Raw genomic sequence first — 17,017 nt, 5'->3', positions numbered from 1 at the left:
TAGTTGTGGCTCACGGGCTTAGTTGCTCCGCAGCATGTGGGATCTTCCTGGACCAGGGCTCGAACCCGTGTCCCCTGCATTGGCGGGCAGATTCTTAACAACTGCGCCACTAGGGAAGCCCTAAACCTTCTTAGTTTAAGTAGAATTTTATCAGTGGACCTATGCCTATTAGTTAACTAGTTGGATATCAGTTACCCAAAGCATTCTGCTGGTATTTGCAGACATTCAGAGAAGTAGATAACTTGTTCTTTACTTTTATTAATCACTTCAGTAAATATCTTTTAACCTCTTATTATATGCCAGACATAGTTTTAGACACTGGGGTTATAGTGGTAAATAAGACATTGGTGGAGAAGAGGGGTGTATATGTGCTAATTTATCTTTCTGATTTATCAACCTCACTATGAAGTTGATAATTAAATGGAGACCTAAATGACAAGCGTCAGCTGTGTGATGATCTAAGCATCCCAGGAAGATAAAAAACAATGTTTTAAGGTATCAAATCAAGAAAAAGTGTGATTTTCATTTTCTTTTTTCTCATTTTTTAAAAAATTGAAGTATAATTTATTTACAATGCTGTGTTAGTTTCAGGTGTACAACAAAGTGATTCTGTTACACATCTCTGTCTCTATATACCTGTTCTCATTCAGATTCTTTTCCATTATAGCTTATTATAAGATTGAATATAGTTCCCTGTGCTATACAGTAGGTCCTTATTGTTTATCTATTTTATATACAGTAGCGTGTATCTGTTAACCCCAAACTCCCAATTTATCCCTCCCCTCCCTTTCCCCTTTGGTAGTTTGTTTTCAGTGTCTATGAGTCTGTTTCTGTTTTGTAAATAAGTTCATTTGTATCATTTTTTTTTAGATCGTGTATAAGTGATATCATATGTTTGTCTTTCTCTTTCTGACTTAACCTCACTTAGTATGATCAGCTCTAGGTCCATCCATGCTGCTGCAAATGGCCTTATTTCATTCTTTTTTATGGCTGAGTAATATTCTATTGTATATACCTCATCTTTATCAATTCATCTGTTGACGGACATTTAGGTTGCAAAGCATGACCTTTTGAAGATGCAGAAAAGAGGCTTGTGTGGCTGGAGCCTAGTGAGTGAAGGAGGGTATAATAAAGATGAGAGGCAATTTGGGTTTTGTGGATCACAAAAAAGATTTTTATTTTATTCTAAATACATTGAGAAGCCATTGGAGAGTTTTAGGCGAAGGTGTGGCATAATCCAATTTATGTTTTTAAAAAACAAAGACATAAAATACAAGGCAGTATGTAACAAGTGTCATATGATTTCAGCAAATGAGAAGGTTACAGAGGAGATGGGACTTTAGCTTGACCCATAAAGACAGATAAGAATTAAATAAATGGAGGGAAAGGGTGTAGTATGGTGTGGTAGCAATAAATAATGCCTGGCTTTGAACTGGAAGACTTGCTCTTGAGTACTGACTCTACCTTTTCATAGCTCCTGGCCTCTAAGTACATTTCTTGACCCTCTTTATCTTAGTTCTTCCATCTGCTTTCTCTATGCCTTGGTTGATATAAAGAGCAAGTCAAATGAAAAATGCCTATAAAAGTATTTTGTAAACTGTGGGGTTCAGTGTGGTATACTTGTTTATTTAATAAAAGACTACCATCTGTGTGTTATTACGTTAAGGGCTGTGGAGTGATAACAAAAATGAATTAGGTCTGGTGTTGCTCCTTAAAGAGGATATAGTCTAGTAGATAATGTGGTAATATCTGAAGTGCAATGTTACGAATGATAAAGATCTTAAGAAGGATGCAGATAAGGTGCTATAGGGATTCAAAGAAAGGAGAGCTTGCTTTTTTCTTGGAGCTGGTGGTACAGCTTTATGAAGAAGGAAGGACTCTTGAACTAGGCCTTGAAAGGTGGATAGGACTTCAATAGAAGATGGAGGAGAAGAGGATAACTTCAGAGGGTCAATCTATGGGAGTAAAGGTGTGGAGCATTAGGCAAATTCAGAACTTGATAAGGAAAGGTAGGTTAGGACCAGACAGATTATGCAGCACGTTAATACTAGGCTAAGGAAGGTGAATTCTATTCAGTAGGAATACTACCAGCAAATATTTATTGAGCATCTGCCAGTGCCAGGTCTGTGCTAGTCAGGGCTATGAGAATTCAGTGATCTCAGTTTAGTTGGGGAAGACAGATTATTATTTTAATGAAATGTGAATGAAGTGTTGTAGGATCGTAGTTCAAGGAACATCTGCAGCTGCCTGGCATAATAAGGGGAGGCTTTATAGAGGTGTGGTAGACATTTGTGCTTTGCTATGAAGTATCCCTTTGCTTGGCAGATAAAATAGGGAAAGAGAGGAACATGAGAGAAACATTCTAGACCTGGCATTTTATGTGCTTTGGGATGGCTGGACAAGGTTTTGTGTGCAGTGCAAGGCTGTGAAGAATTTTGATAGAGGGTAACTGAAAGATTCAGGTGGCAGTAAATTGGAAAAGGTAGACTCGAGGTGGGGAAACTGGTAAGGAGACTATTACACTGGGCAAAGTAAAAGATGGGGTAGGACCTCATGTGAAATAGTAGCTAAGGGGATAAAGAGCCTCGAAAATTGGAGACATGCTTGAGATGTAGAATTGGCAGGACTTGGAGATCAGTTGGATATGGGAGAAGGGAGGAAAGGGATCAGGTGGAATATAGAATGACTTCTGGATTTCTGCTACTTCAGTGGATACCATTGCCTGAGGATAGGGTATATTTAAGGAGAAAGGGGGTGGATTTGGAGAGGAAGCCTAATAGCTTCAGCTGTATTGTGTTGAAGGTGCATTTAGGATAATTGGGAGGGGTGGAGGATGACTTAGGGGGGTAATCAATGTTTAGGTGACAATTTAAGCCATACATACGTATAAATTAAGTAATTTTGGGGATCGTGGGAGAATGGGTATAGTGAAGAAGAGGAACCTTAAGGAGCACTGAGAAACGGCCATAGAAGGAAAAAAACGGTAGTGGAAGTGCTTAGAAAGTGTTTTTTAAGGGTATAGTCAACATTGTCATCATAGATATTGATATTTTTCTTTCTTTTTCCCTTTATTTTTCCTCCAGAGGTAGGTCATTGGTCACCTCAATAATTATAGTGAGGACATATAAGCCAGATTAGAGTGGTTTGAGGAGTATGTGGGGTGGATGAGAATTTGGCTGTAATTGGAAGGAGAAATAAAGATACAATATCAAGGTACCATTTATTGCTTGTTTTTTTTTTTTTGTCTGTTTTTAAAGATTTTAGAGTCTTGAGTTATTTATTTCCTGAGGGGAAATAGTGAATAGACAGCAAAAGGTTGAAGTCACAAGTAATGGAGTAGCCATAGAGAAGCCTAGCATAGTGCGTCTCAGACTATAATGGGGATTTTGTTGAAATGCAGATTCTGAATCAGAAGGTCTGGGTGGGGGCCTGAGATACAGCATTTCTCATAAACTCCCGGATGAAGCTGATGCTGCTTTGGTTTGTGGGCCAAACTCTGAAGTAAGGATCTAGAGAATATGGGATTGAAAGTATTATTACAGGTGTTAGCCTTAGATAGAAAGAGGAACACCTCTGCTCTGAGATCAGGTGGAATATAAAGTGAATGGAGATACGGATTAAGTTGGCAAGCAGGAAACATGCCCGATAACCTTTGTTTTTTTCTGTGAAAAAGAAGTAAAGTGATTTTAAGAAAAGACTTTGGGAATGTTGTGAGCTTGAAGAAGGTGTGAAGGTTTGGAATAGTTACTAAAAAGAGAAGGAAAGTAAGTGAATTTGAGACATGCAATAATCACTGAAAAGTGAGGATTAGTTTGGTTATGGTGTCTGTAGAAATAATTGGGGCAAGGAGAGATTTGATTTAAAGAGATCAGTTATTTTTAAGATGATAAGGTAACCTAGAGGAGAGGTAATGAGGTCTGAAATAGAACAGTGGCCTTGAGAATAGAAGAGGAAGATGTGAATAATGGCCCCCTCAGAGATGTCCATGTGAACCTGTGATATGTTACTTTACTTGGCAAAAGGGACCTTTGTAGATTAAAATAGGGATCTGGAGATGGAGAGATTATCCTGGATTGTAGGTCCTATGTAAACACAAGGGTCTTTGTAAAAGGAAGCAGGAAAGTCAGGGTCAGAAAAGGCCATGTGATGATAGAAGCAGAGGGAGAGAGGAAATGTGATGATGGAAGGACCATGAACCAAAGTCAGATGATGTGGGACCATGAACCAAGGAACGGACAGTCTTTAGAAGCTGGAAAAGGCAAGGGAACAGATTTTCCCGAGACTGTAGAAGGAACAAAGCCCTGGTGACATGTTGATCTTAGCCCAGTGAGACTGATTTTGGACTTCTGACTTCCAGAACTGTAAGATAATACATTTGTGTTGTTTAAGCCACTAAATCTGTGGATAATTTTTTACAGCAGGAATAGGAAACATGCAGGGAATTATGGATGTAAGGGAACGTAGAGTTAGAATCAATAAAATGAGACAGTTGATGGCATGTGGTATGGGCAGCAGAAAACTGGGAAGATTTCTAAGCTAGGTAAATGGGTAGAGGAGAGTGGTGAAATTAAAAATACAGAATGGCAGGGAGCAGATTTTAGAGGAAGGTGTTCACTTGGCATGTAAGTCTGGTTTAGATACAGATTAGTTTTGAAGCAAGGGGGTAAATTTAAGAGGCTGCCATAGTACTGTTAAATTTAATAGAGCTGTTATAATACTAATGCATGGCAAATTTTATAGGAATATTTAGAGTTTTGACTGAGAGAGTGACTAAAGGGATGATTTTGAGAGACCGGTTTTTGAAAAATAATACGTTATATTTATATAGTGCTTGTTTTCACTTTGGGAATCATTCCCCCTCCCCCCAGTTTGTTGAGATGTAATTGACAAATAAAATTGTAATATATTTCAGGTATCAACAGTGATGACTTGATATATGTATACATTGTGAGAGGCTTCCCATAATCAAGTTAACACATTCATCACCTCACATATTTACCTCTTTTTTTGGGGGGGGGTAAGAATACTTAAGTTCAACTCTCTTAGCAAATTAATTCTAATTATACAACACTGTGTTATTAGCTATAGTCACCATGTTATATACATTAGGTTCTTAGGCCTTATTCATCTCTTTTTTTTTTTTAATATTTATTTATTTGGTTGCACTGGGTCTAAGTTGTGGCAGGCGGGCTCCTCAGTTGCCGCTCCAGGACTCCTTAGTTGCGGCTTGCCAGCTCCTTAGTTGCGGCACATGGGGTCCTTAGTTGTGGCATTCAAACTCTTAGTTGCAGCATGCATGTGGGGATCTAGTTTGCTGACCAGGGTTTGAAGCCGGGCCCCCTGCGTTGGGAGCACAGAGTCTTACCCACTGTGCCACCAGGGAAGTCCTGACCTTATTCATCTTAAAACTGAAATTTGTACCTTTTTACCAACCTGTCCCCATTTCCCCCAGCCTCTAGCCCCTGGCAATCACCCTTCTCTTCTCTCTTCGAGTTTGACTTTTTTTTTTTTTTTAAGAGTCCACATATAAGTGATACCATGCAGTATTTGTCTTTCCTGGCTTATTTCACGTAGCATAACACTCTCCAGGTTCATCTGTGTTGTCACAAATGGCAGGATTTCCTTTTTTTAAGGCTGCATAATATTAAACACATGCCCACATTTTCTTTATCCATTCATCTGTTCATAAACACTTAGATTGTTTCCATATCTTGGCTCTTACGAATAGTACTGCAGTGAACGTGGTGGGGGTACAGGCATATCTTGTTTTATTGTGCTTCTCGGACACTGTGTTTTTTACAAACTGAAGGTTTGTGGCAACCCTGCATTGAACAAGTCTATTGGTGCCATTTTCCCAGCAGCATTAGTTTTAAAAATTAAGGTATGTACATTGTTTTTTTAGGCATAATGCTATTGCACACTTAATAGACTATAGTATGGTGTAAACAGCTTTTCATGTGCTGGGAAACCAAAAAGTTTGTGTGACTTGCTTTATTGCAAATTTGCTTTATTGTGGTGGTATGCCTGTACAGATATTTCTTTGAGGTAGTGATTTCATATCCTTCGGATATACACCCAGAAGTGGATTGCCAATAGTTCTATTTTTGACTTCTAGATTCGCTTCCATATGGTTTTCTATGGTGGCTGTGTCAATTTACATTCCGAACAACAGTGGACCAGGGTTCCCTTTTCTCTACATTCTCACCAGCATTTGTTATCTCTTGCCTTTTGATAATAAACATTCAAGCGGGTGTGTGGAGGTATCTCATTGTGGTTTTGAATTGCATTTCTCTGATGATTAGTGATATTGAGCACCTTTTCAAGTACCTGTTAGCCATTTGGATGTGTTGCAAAGTCTCTTCAGGTCCTTTGCCCACTTTTTTTTTAAACAAATGTTTTTTAAAATTAACTAATTAATTAATTTTTGGCTGTGCCGCATGGCATGTGGGATCTTAGTTCTCTGATCAGGAATTGAACCCGCACCCCCTGCATTGGAAGTGCAGAGTCTCAACCACTGGACCACCAGGGAAGTCCCCTTTGCCCGCTTTTTAATTGGTTTATTTGGTTTTTTGTTCTCTGAGTTGTATGAGTTCCTTGTATATTTTGAGATTTATTTATTTATTTATTTATTTTTGGCTGTGTCGGGTCTTAGTTGCAGCATGCGGGATCTTTGTTGCATCGCGTGGGCTTCTTACTAGTTGTGGCGTGTGGGTTTTCTCTTCTCGTTGTGGCACACAGGCTACAGGGCACGTGGGCTCTGTAGTTGTGGCGCGCGGGTTCCAGAGCGCGTAGGCTCTGTAGTTTGCGACACACAGGCTCTCTAGTTGAGGTGCGCGAGCTTAGTTGCCCCGCTTCATGTGGGATCCCAGTTTCCTGGCCAGGGATTGAACCCATGTCCCCTGCATTGTAAGGTGGATTCTTTACCACTGGACCACCAGGGAAATCCCCCTTGTATATTTTGGATATAAACTCCTTATCAAAAATATTTTCTCCCATTCTATAGGTTGATTTTTTGTTTTGTTGGTGGTTTCCTTTGCTGTGCATAAGTTTTTTAGTTTGATGTAGTCCCACTTGTTTATTTTTGCTTTTGATAAACCTTTGCCAAGATCAGTATCAAGGAGTTTACCCCCTTCTTTTTCTTCTAGGAGTTTTATGGTTTCAAATCTTATGTTCAAGTCTTTAATCCATTTTGAGTTGATTTTTGTATATGGTATAAAATAGGGGCCCAGTTTTATTTTTTTGCGTATGGCTATCCAGCTTTTCCAATGCCGTTTATTGAAGAGATCATCCTTTCCTCGTTGTATATTCTTGACTCCTTTGTAGAAAATTAACTGGCCATATGTGCATGGGTTTATTTCTGGACTCTGCATTTTGTTCCATTGATCCATGTCTCATACTGTTTTGATTACTGTAACTTTGTAATATAGTTTGAAATCAGAAAGTTGATGCCTCTAGCTCTGTTCTTCCTTTTCAAGATTGCTCTTGCTGTTCAGGGTCTTTTGTGGTTCCATATGAATTTTAGGGTTTTTTCCTATTTTTGTGAAAAATGCCATTGGAATTTTGATAGGGATTCCATTGAATTTGTAGATTACTTTGGGTAATATGGACATTTTAATAATTCTTCCAATCCATGAGCATGGAATATCTTTCCGTATATTTCTTTTTCAATTTCTTTCATCTCCTTGGTTAAACTTATTCCGAAGTACTTTATTCTTTTTGATACTAATATAAATGGGATTGTTTTCTTACTTTGTCTTTCCAATAGTTTGTCATTAGTGTATAGAAACACAACTGATTTTTAATACTGATTTTGTATCTTGTAACTTTACGGAAATTGTTTATTCTAACAGGTGTTTGGTGGAGTCTTTAAAGGGTTTTCTGTCTGTAAGATCATGTCATCTGCAAACAAAGAACATTTTCCTTTCTGATTTTGATGCCTTTTATTTCTTTTTCTTGCCTAATTGCTCTGGCTGGGACTTCCAATACTGTGTTGGATAAAAGTGGTAAGAGTGGGCATCATTATCTTATTCCTGATCTTAGAGAAAAGTTTTAAGTTTTTCACGGTTGAGTATAATGTTAGCTGTGGACTTGTCATATATAGCGTTTATTGTGTTGAGGTGTGTTCCTTCTGTGCCCAATCTGTTTAGTTTTTATTTTTATTTATTTTATTTTATTAAAAAATTTTTTTATTGGAGTATAGTTGATTTACAATGTTGTGTTAGTTTCTGCTGTACAGCAAAATGAATCAGTTATACATACACATATATCTACTGTTTTTTAGATTCTTTTCCCATATAGGTCATTACAGAGTGTTGAATAGAGTTCCCTGTGCTATACAGTAGGTCCTTATTAGTTACCTGTTTTATATATATTAGTGTGTTTATGTCAATCCCAATCTCCCAATTTATCCCTCCCCCCCTTTCCCCTCTAGTAACCGTATGTTTCGTTTTTATAGTGAAAGGATGTTGAATTTTATCAAATGCTTTTTCTGTATCTGTTGAGATACTCATATGATTTTTATCCTTCATTTTATTAATATGGTATATCACATTTATTGTTTTGCGTATGTTGAACCATCCTTGCATGGGAAGCACTTTCATACCTTTATGGGGGGCTTGGCAACAAGTTTTTGAATGGACATAGCTATTATTAGCATGTGAAATAAGCAGGGTAGAAAAATACGGCTAAAAAATATTGTGAATAGTGACTACCATAGGAGACATCACATGTATTGAACGTTTCCACCATCCCAGAAAGTTCTGTTGGATACTGCTGTTACATATTATTTTATATAATGAGGGATTGAATATTATTATAGTAAAAATTTTAAGAATCAGTGTTTGCTAATTAGGCACAATTGCAGAAGACCTGGACTCTTGGAGAGATTGTGTGATACAGTCAAGTGAACAGTACACCATGCTCTCTCTCTAAGGAACACTAACCTAATTAACAGTGAGCACTAACCAGTTGGGTTTTAGATACTGAATTTTTTATCCTGGTTCTGCTTTTTTTTTTTTTATAAATTTATTTTATTTTATTATTTATATTTGGCTGCATTGGGTTTTCATTGCTGTGCGCAGGCTTTCTCTAGTTGCGGCGAGCGGGGGCTACTCTTCGTTGCGGTGCACAGGCTTCTCATTGTGGTGGCTTCTCTTGTTGCGGAGCACGGGCTCTAGGTGCGCCAGCTTCAGTCGTTGTGGCACGCCAGCTCGGTAGTTGTGGTGCACGGGCTTAGTTGCTCTGTGGCATGTGGGATCTTCCTGGACCAGGGCTCGAATCCATGTCCCCTGCATTGGCAGGCGGATTCTTAACCACTGTGCCACCGGGGAAGCCCGCTGGTTCTGCCTTGAGTTGTATGAATTTGGGAAAGCTTCTAAAAAGATTCTGTAACTTCTTTTTTTTTTTAATTAAAAAAATTATTTATTTATTTATTTATGGCTGTGTTGGGTCTTTGTTGCTGTGCACGGGCTTTCTCTAGTTGCGGCGAGTGGGAGCTACTCTTCATTGTGGTGCACGGGCTTCTCATTGCAGTGGCTTCTCTTGTTGCAGAACACGGGCTCTAGGCGTGCAGGCTGCAGTAGTTGTGGCTCACGGGCTCTAGAGTGCAGGCTCAGTAGTTGTGGCGCATGGGCTTAGTTGCTCCGCAGCATGTGGGATCTTCTCGGGCCAGGGCTTGAACCTGTGTCCCCTGCATTGGCAGGCAGATTCTTAACCACTGCGCCACCAGGGAAGCCCCGCGATTCTGTAACATCTTAAAAACATTAGAAACAAACAAGAAACAGCTAATATATGGTCACTGTAAATTTTACAGTACAGAAATATTAGAAAAAACATTTTTAAAAAGAAGAAAAATCTTACCTATAAAACAAGGATGTGCTATCTACTATCCATTTAAGTTCTTTTTATAAGACATGACATAATTCATTATGTAGTCTTAGAGATCCACTTCTCTCTTACTCTCATAACTTTGTATGGCTAAAGTGTTAGATCATTAGTAAAATTAACCTAAACTTGAGTTTTGTGTTTTTATTTAATTTTAGCTTCCCAAAATATGTTTGTTATAAATAGTAAATATGTAATTGAAATTGATGAGCAAATATGCAATTCCTGAGAGAATACAAGTTTACTTGGGCAGGAAATTTGACAAGTTAAGGAACTTTTGAAGAGAAATAGAAAAATTGAAGAAGAATGGAGTGTGTGTCTAGAAGAATTTCAATTGGTTTAGGGATTAAATACCATAAAAATGTCATTTCTGAAATATGTTTTTTATAGGTCAAAAATTTTTGTCTTTACTGATAACTTCCTTATCTAGATTCTGTGCAGAAGAGAATAAGAATTTAATAGGCCAGAGGAGTTAATTGTGTTGGGATTTTATATTTGTATCTGTTTTCTTAAGTAAAGTTTACTGATTATAAATTTCCTAGTTAAATATAATTTCTGTGTCTGTATGAAGCTGATGACCAGAATCTTGCTAGTGTGGGAAAGTTAATTTAAGAAAAGTTCTGTGCTGTTACCTCTGATGAGACGACAGTCTCTTTGCTTTCTCCTGCTGTGTACCTTTCTACTCCTCATTATTATCTGATCAGGGGATAGAAACTTGACATAGCAGACTTATTTTGAGGTCCAAGATTCTGAAGGCAAAGGAAATTAAAAGTGTGGCCAAGTGTTTCATATTATGACACTTTTTGTTCCTATATTAAAGTTATCCAAGATATTTTATAACCAACTTATTACTTTATATTTAGCTAAACATTTCCTCTCATTTCCATGAATAATTGTAAGCTCATTGATGATTTTAATGATTGATGTATATGGATATTTAATGTTAAGCAAGTGTTAGATTAAAATGTTTACTAAACCAGTGTTCCTGTTAACCTAAAATAATGTTACATAAATACTTTATGTAAAGTATGAGGTTTGAAACACTAGCTCAGTGCTGAACACTAATTGGCCCTACGTACATTTTGAAATGTTTCTGAAAGAATGAGGGAGAAGTTGAATTTGTATTTGAGTTTATCCTAAATCTAACCGTCATTTGTCTTCATACTAGAATTGTAAAATGTATTGGATAATATATATGTATATATTACATAATATATTAATGCCAAATATAAAAAAAATTTTTAGTTCTTCCTTTTCTCTTCCCACTTTAATTATGGGTGCTTAGGAATTTCTTTGCTTCATTTACCAAATCCCCATACAAAATTTCAATAAGAACTGTCTCCATGGTAGTGTGTTAATGTGTTGAATGTGACTCTGCCTACTTTAGAATCAAAAGATCTGGGTTTAAGACCTGGCATACAGTTAGATTCTCGAAGGAAACAGAATCCAACTCAGATGGTTTAAGAAACTTTAATGGAGGACTACAGAGATAGGGGTGGATTGAGAAAACTGACAAGGGATGTTTTCGTTAGTTACAGAGGGAAGCTTGAAGGGGCAAGGAAAATAATAGTGTTATTAGAGCCTGGTGAGAGCTGTGGAGAAGGCGGTGCCTGACAGGAGCCATGGTGGTAGTGGGACAGAGCTTCTGCCACAAAATGTGACCAATACGAAGGAGGGAGCTGGAAAGAAATAATCCAGCTTTTCTCTGCCTCCTGATCTGCCAGTGATGGGTAGCACTGGAACCCAGAAGATGCATCTGTTGAGGTCAGCCTCCTTCGGGCACAGGGTAGGGCAGAAGAGTATTGGAGGGATGGGGTAGTGGCAGGAAGATAATAACCAGTACAACTACTAACGAGATTGGGATTCGACTTCAAGTAATATTTTAGATTCAAGTTTTATCTGCAAACTGCAGATACTTTACTGGGGTTGATGTGAGCATTAAGTGAGTCATATCAAATATGTCAAAGTACTCTAATAGTGCCTTGGTCTTATATTTTTTAATAGTTTTGATAAGGTGTGGATTTGAAAAGCTTAGCTTCATTTCTCTTGGTGCTGTGCTGCATTTGTTTCATAGAAACTTTGGTTGCCACCATACTTTTGAATATACGTTAATTTTTGTGTTCTCCAGTGATTTTTGAGAAGTTAAATGAACAGTCATTGTTAAATAGTTCCCATGATTTAGACTTTTTCTACTTACTGCCTAATGACAGGTTTCATTTTTTTCACTCTTGGTGTAGACAGAGCACTCCTTACTCCTGAACTTATGCATGGGGGGCTTTTGAGTTGTAGAAATGGTCTCCCTGGTAAAAGATTGGTCAGACTTCACCCTGCTACTTCTACTACCATTGGTGTATCCTTGTTGACTGCTTCTATTTTCTTGAGACAGCAGTAATGCCTTGTCATAGTTTTTCCTCCTGATTCTTACAGTATTTCTTTTCATAGAGATCTACTTTCATCCAGCCTCATCTTTGAGCATTTGTAGGCCAGACTGAGATCAAGCATTGAGTCTATTTTCAGGAAAAGTATAACCACCAGATAATATTCTACTTAAAAGCACTTTCTGCTTTTTAAAAATTCTCTCACAAAAACTATATTATGATTTTGAAATTAAGTAATTTCTATTTCATTTCACAGGCTCAAGTTAGGAGTTTTTGTACACTTCAAACTGAACTTTTCTGAATTACTGACTAAATCTTAATTATTTTCCACCAGACGGTCTGCCAAATCCCGAAGCAGAAGCCCATATTCATCTAGGCATTCAAGATCTCGTAGCAGGCACAGATTGTCTAGATCCAGAAGTCGTCATTCTAGCATTTCTCCTAGCACACTAACTCTGAAGAGTAGCTTGGCAGCTGAATTGAACAAGAATAAAAAAGCACGAGCTGCAGAGGCAGCACGAGCTGCAGAGGCAGCGAAAGCTGCAGAAGCAGCTAAGGCTGCTGAGGCCGCTGCCAAAGCTGCCAAAGCTTCAAACACTTCTACACCTACCAAGGGGAACACGGAAACTGGTGCCAGTGCATCACAAACCAACCACGTGAAGGATGTGAAGAAACTTAAAATTGAGCATGCACCTTCTCCCTCAAGCGGTGGAACTTTAAAAAATGACAAGGCAAAAACAAAGCCGCCTCTTCAGGTAACAAAGGTGGATAATAATTTGATTGTAGATAAAGCCACCAAGAAAGCAGTTGTAGTTGGAAAGGAGGGTAAATCTGCTGTTACAAAGGAGGAACCAGTATCTCTTAAAGAGAAAACCAAACCACTTACACCAAGCATAGGAGCCAAGGAGAAGGAGCAACATGTGGCTTTAGTGACCTCTACCTTACCGCCCTTACCTTTGCCTCCCATGCTGCCTGAAGACAAAGATGCTGATAGGTAAGTGCAAAAAATTTTGTCAGTGACTGTTTAAAGAAAAAAAATCTAAGTTTGCAATGAGAAATTATTTGACCCCCACCAAAAAAATTTTATAATGACTGTTAGTAAGTGAATTAATTTTCTTTATTGTGTACAACTTAAAATGAAGCACATGGCTTGTAGGATGACAAAATTATAGCTTATGCTAAGAATTCCAGGTAAAAATTGCCATTGTCATGGGATACAGTGTATGTTTCAGCTTGAGTTTGAGAATTAGAAATGTCGGTATTTTCTTTGGCTGAGTATTCCTTGGTGATACTACCGGAGACAGGACATTTTATGAGAGTCTGTCCTGGTTGATAATAGCATGTATCTTGGTTATTCTAAGTGTTTTCATTGGCCTTATAAATTTATTACTTTAGGTGGCTTTACGAATACATCACTTTTTAGTGTTTTATTGACTTAATTTTTTGCAATTAGAGATTAATTACATATTACGGAAATGTGTTTATGCTTTTATGCTTTATGCTTTCCTTTAAATTGTTTACACGTTTCTGCTGTGAATATTGGGGGTGTGGCTTGTACTTTATTTTGAAACATTTTTAAGAGGATGAAGGTAAGAGTAAATGTAAATGCAGTTCTAAGAATGTTTCTCAAATGTATGCTAGGATAGAAGCTTTATGCTGTTGTGTGATATTTACCAGTTGACTTAACCTTTTTCATTTTTATTTTTATGAAGAAATTACAGCTGTTCCCCTCCCCTTCCGCTTCTTGTTAAAAAGCAACTATATGGGCAGTTTTCCTAGCTGACATCTGAGAATTTGAAAACAAGTGGATAGAAATTCCATGTGGGCAGGTCTTTCAAGTGCTCACTTTGGCTAGCATGATGACAATTTTATAATTTAAAACGAACAGAAAATAAAGTATTGAATATAATTTCTGTGTTTCATGCCCTCTGAGGCATCTTTTTTCTACAGTCAAAAATGTTGCTGAGGGACCCCATCCAATTTGATCAGGTGTTATCCAGTTATACTATTCTAATTGTGGTATTTGCAGGTTTGACTGTTCTCTAGGAACACCAAAGGGTCATAACCGTAGTGATTTGTAATTTTGATGAGTCCTGGAATGGGCTGTCCAGGACAGAGAGGCATGAATGCAGAATTGAGTCACTTTATTAGTGAGAATAAGCCAGTTGCTGAGAATCTAGTGATTCTGGACCAGTGAGACTGGTTGTTCGCTACTTTATTTTTCATATGTGCTTCAGGGATAAATTTTTAGTGGTGATGTTTTTAAGAACTCAGGATGTGCCCAGGTGACTGCTTATTAAGGAGGATAATCTTTGTGCATCTGTTTTTAACAAGATGGTGGCACATTTCATACTTGGCCATTAAAAAAATTTTTTTGACCCACCTTCTTTTCTGTCTTTTCTATTGTGTCTTTGCTCTTTTTGCTTGGAAAGTGTTTGTATGTTTCAAGCATACTGAAGTTTTTTAAGACTCCTGAGTACTACTACTGACATGTGCGGCCAAAGATTGATTCAGCATCACTTATAGCCACTTTTTTTTTAAAATTTTATTATATGTATATTTTTAACATCTTTAGTGGAGTATAATTGCTTTACAATGGTGTGTCAGTTTCTGCTTTGTAACAAAGTGAATCAGCGATACATACACACATATCCCCATATCTCCTCCCTCTTGCGTCTCCTTCCCATCCTCCCTATCCCACCCCTCTAGGTGGTCACAAAGCACCGAGCTGATCTCCCTGTGCTATGCGGCTGCTTCCCACTAGCTATCTATTTTACATTTGGTAGTGTATATATGTCCATGCCACTCTCTCACTTTGTCCCAGCTTACCCTTCCCCCTCCCCGTGTCCTCAAGTCCATTCTCTACGTCTGTGTCTCTATTCCTGTCCTGCCCCTAGGTTCCTCAGAACCATTTTTTTTTTTTTTTGGATTCCATATATATGTGTTCGCATACGGTATTTGTTTTTCTCTTTCTGACTTACTTCACTCTGTATGACAGACTCTTGGTCCATCCACCTCACTACAAATAACTCAATTTCGTTTCTTTTTATGGCCGAGTAATATTCCATTGTATATATGTGCCACATCTTCTTTATCCATTCCTCTGTCGATGGACCCTTAGGTTGCTTCCATGTCCTGGCTGTTGTAAATAGAGCTGCAGTGAACATTGAGCCACTCTTCTTTTTGATGCTTCAAATTTGATTGTCTGAAATTTGGCCAGCGGGAACTCCTTTATGCCAACTCCTTTGTCCTTTTGATATGACTCGTTTTAGTTTTGAGTGCTTCCTTGCTTCCTAGCCAAACAGTATCTTTTAGGCTCATTTTGAACTTTGCTTCTCTCCCAGCCCTGGAATCCATTACTCTCCGAAAATCATAAGATAGACTGTTAACTATATGTTTACATGTAATAAATGATTTTTTTAAAAATTACGATCATACCATGCATAATATTCCTTCACTTCTTTTTTTTAATTTTAATGTGTTGGAGATCTTTCCAGGTTGGGAGAGATAGGTTCAGTATTCCTATACATGGAAGTGGATGCATCACTGTCTTATTAACTATTCTGTTGATTAATGGATACTTAGATTTATAATTGTTTGCTATTAAATTCGCCTTTTACATTAATATTTTATGTACATGTGAGCAGTTTTTATAGGATAGTTGTGAGGTCAAAGTATCCACATTTAAAAATTTGACGGAAACTGCCAAATTGTATCTTAGTAAGATTGTGTACCAATTTATGCACCCAAGTGTATGAAATTGCTTCAACTATCACTAAATATTGCCAATTTTGAAATGTTGAAAATCTTTAAAATATGTGATTAATTTTGCATTTTTCTGGTTATTGAGATATAGCATCTTTCTAACACTTGTTGGCTTTTTTTTTTTCAGTGAATTGCTTGTTCATGTTTTATACTGACTTTTCCTTAAGATTATTATCCTTTTTCTAATTGATTTATAGGTACTGCTTATGTTAGGGATCTTGACCTGTGCCTCTCACAGTCTGTTGCTTGTCTTTGAGACTTTTTTTTGTTTTTGGCTGCGTGGGTGTTTTCCATTTTGAATGTAGTTGGATCTATAATTTTTCCTTTAAAACTTACAGGTTTAAAACATTTTTAAAGGTTAACTCACATCTCACAGAAATTTGTTTTTGGTTATTATATGTAGAAGAAAGACATGGTCTGATTATGTGATCTCCCTCATCACCCCATGGACTAATAGATCAGTTGTTGCTAATGTCATTTATTGAATAATCTATCTCACTGATTTGTGGTACCATATATAAAAATTCTTACAGATATCTGTGTGTTTCTGGACTCTGTTTTCTATTAACATGTTTTATTATTTCTTTGCCAATACCTTTTTGTTTTAACTTCTTTAGATGCATAGTATTTTGGCTCTCAAAGTCAGATTTCTATTATAGGAGTAGGCAGGTTATGTAAAAGTAAAGGGATGGAGCAAATTACTGGTTAGTGAATAACCCGGCCATTCAGCCTCAACTTCAACACTGCTATAAATGAATTTGGGCTCAGTGTTGGCATTTTTTGCCTTTATTCTTAGACAGATTTTATGATCATTTGGCTTGTCTTGCTTGATTTTTGTTTGGGACTTGGTTAAAGGCAATGATTAATTTGGAGACTGACAGATTTACAGGATTACAGTTTCGCATATGAAAACATCATTTCTTTTCATTCATTCTGGTCTAGTTTTATGTTCATCAGCCATATGTTTTAATTGTCTTCTCTTGGTCTTATAC

At 37.4% G+C, this 17,017-nt stretch overlaps 1 protein-coding gene across 4 annotated transcripts in view; it reads left to right on the top strand.

Annotated features, from left to right (window-relative positions):
- CDK13 (cyclin dependent kinase 13) overlaps positions 1-17,017 on the top strand; it is a 113,700-nt gene that overhangs the window by 17,061 nt on the left and 79,622 nt on the right. For all 4 annotated transcript variants that reach the window (XM_082399712.1, XM_082399710.1, XM_082399711.1 and 1 more), the window contains exon 2: positions 12,595-13,254. In XM_082399712.1, coding sequence (XP_082255838.1) covers positions 12,595-13,254 — 660 coding nt within the window. The remainder of the gene's footprint in view (positions 1-12,594; positions 13,255-17,017) is intronic.

This window comes from Balaenoptera borealis, assembly GCF_965194805.1.
Source record: "Balaenoptera borealis genome assembly, chromosome: 7".
NCBI classification, from domain to species: Eukaryota; Metazoa; Chordata; class Mammalia; order Artiodactyla; family Balaenopteridae; genus Balaenoptera; species Balaenoptera borealis.
This window is presented reverse-complemented; position numbering and strand designations above follow the sequence as displayed.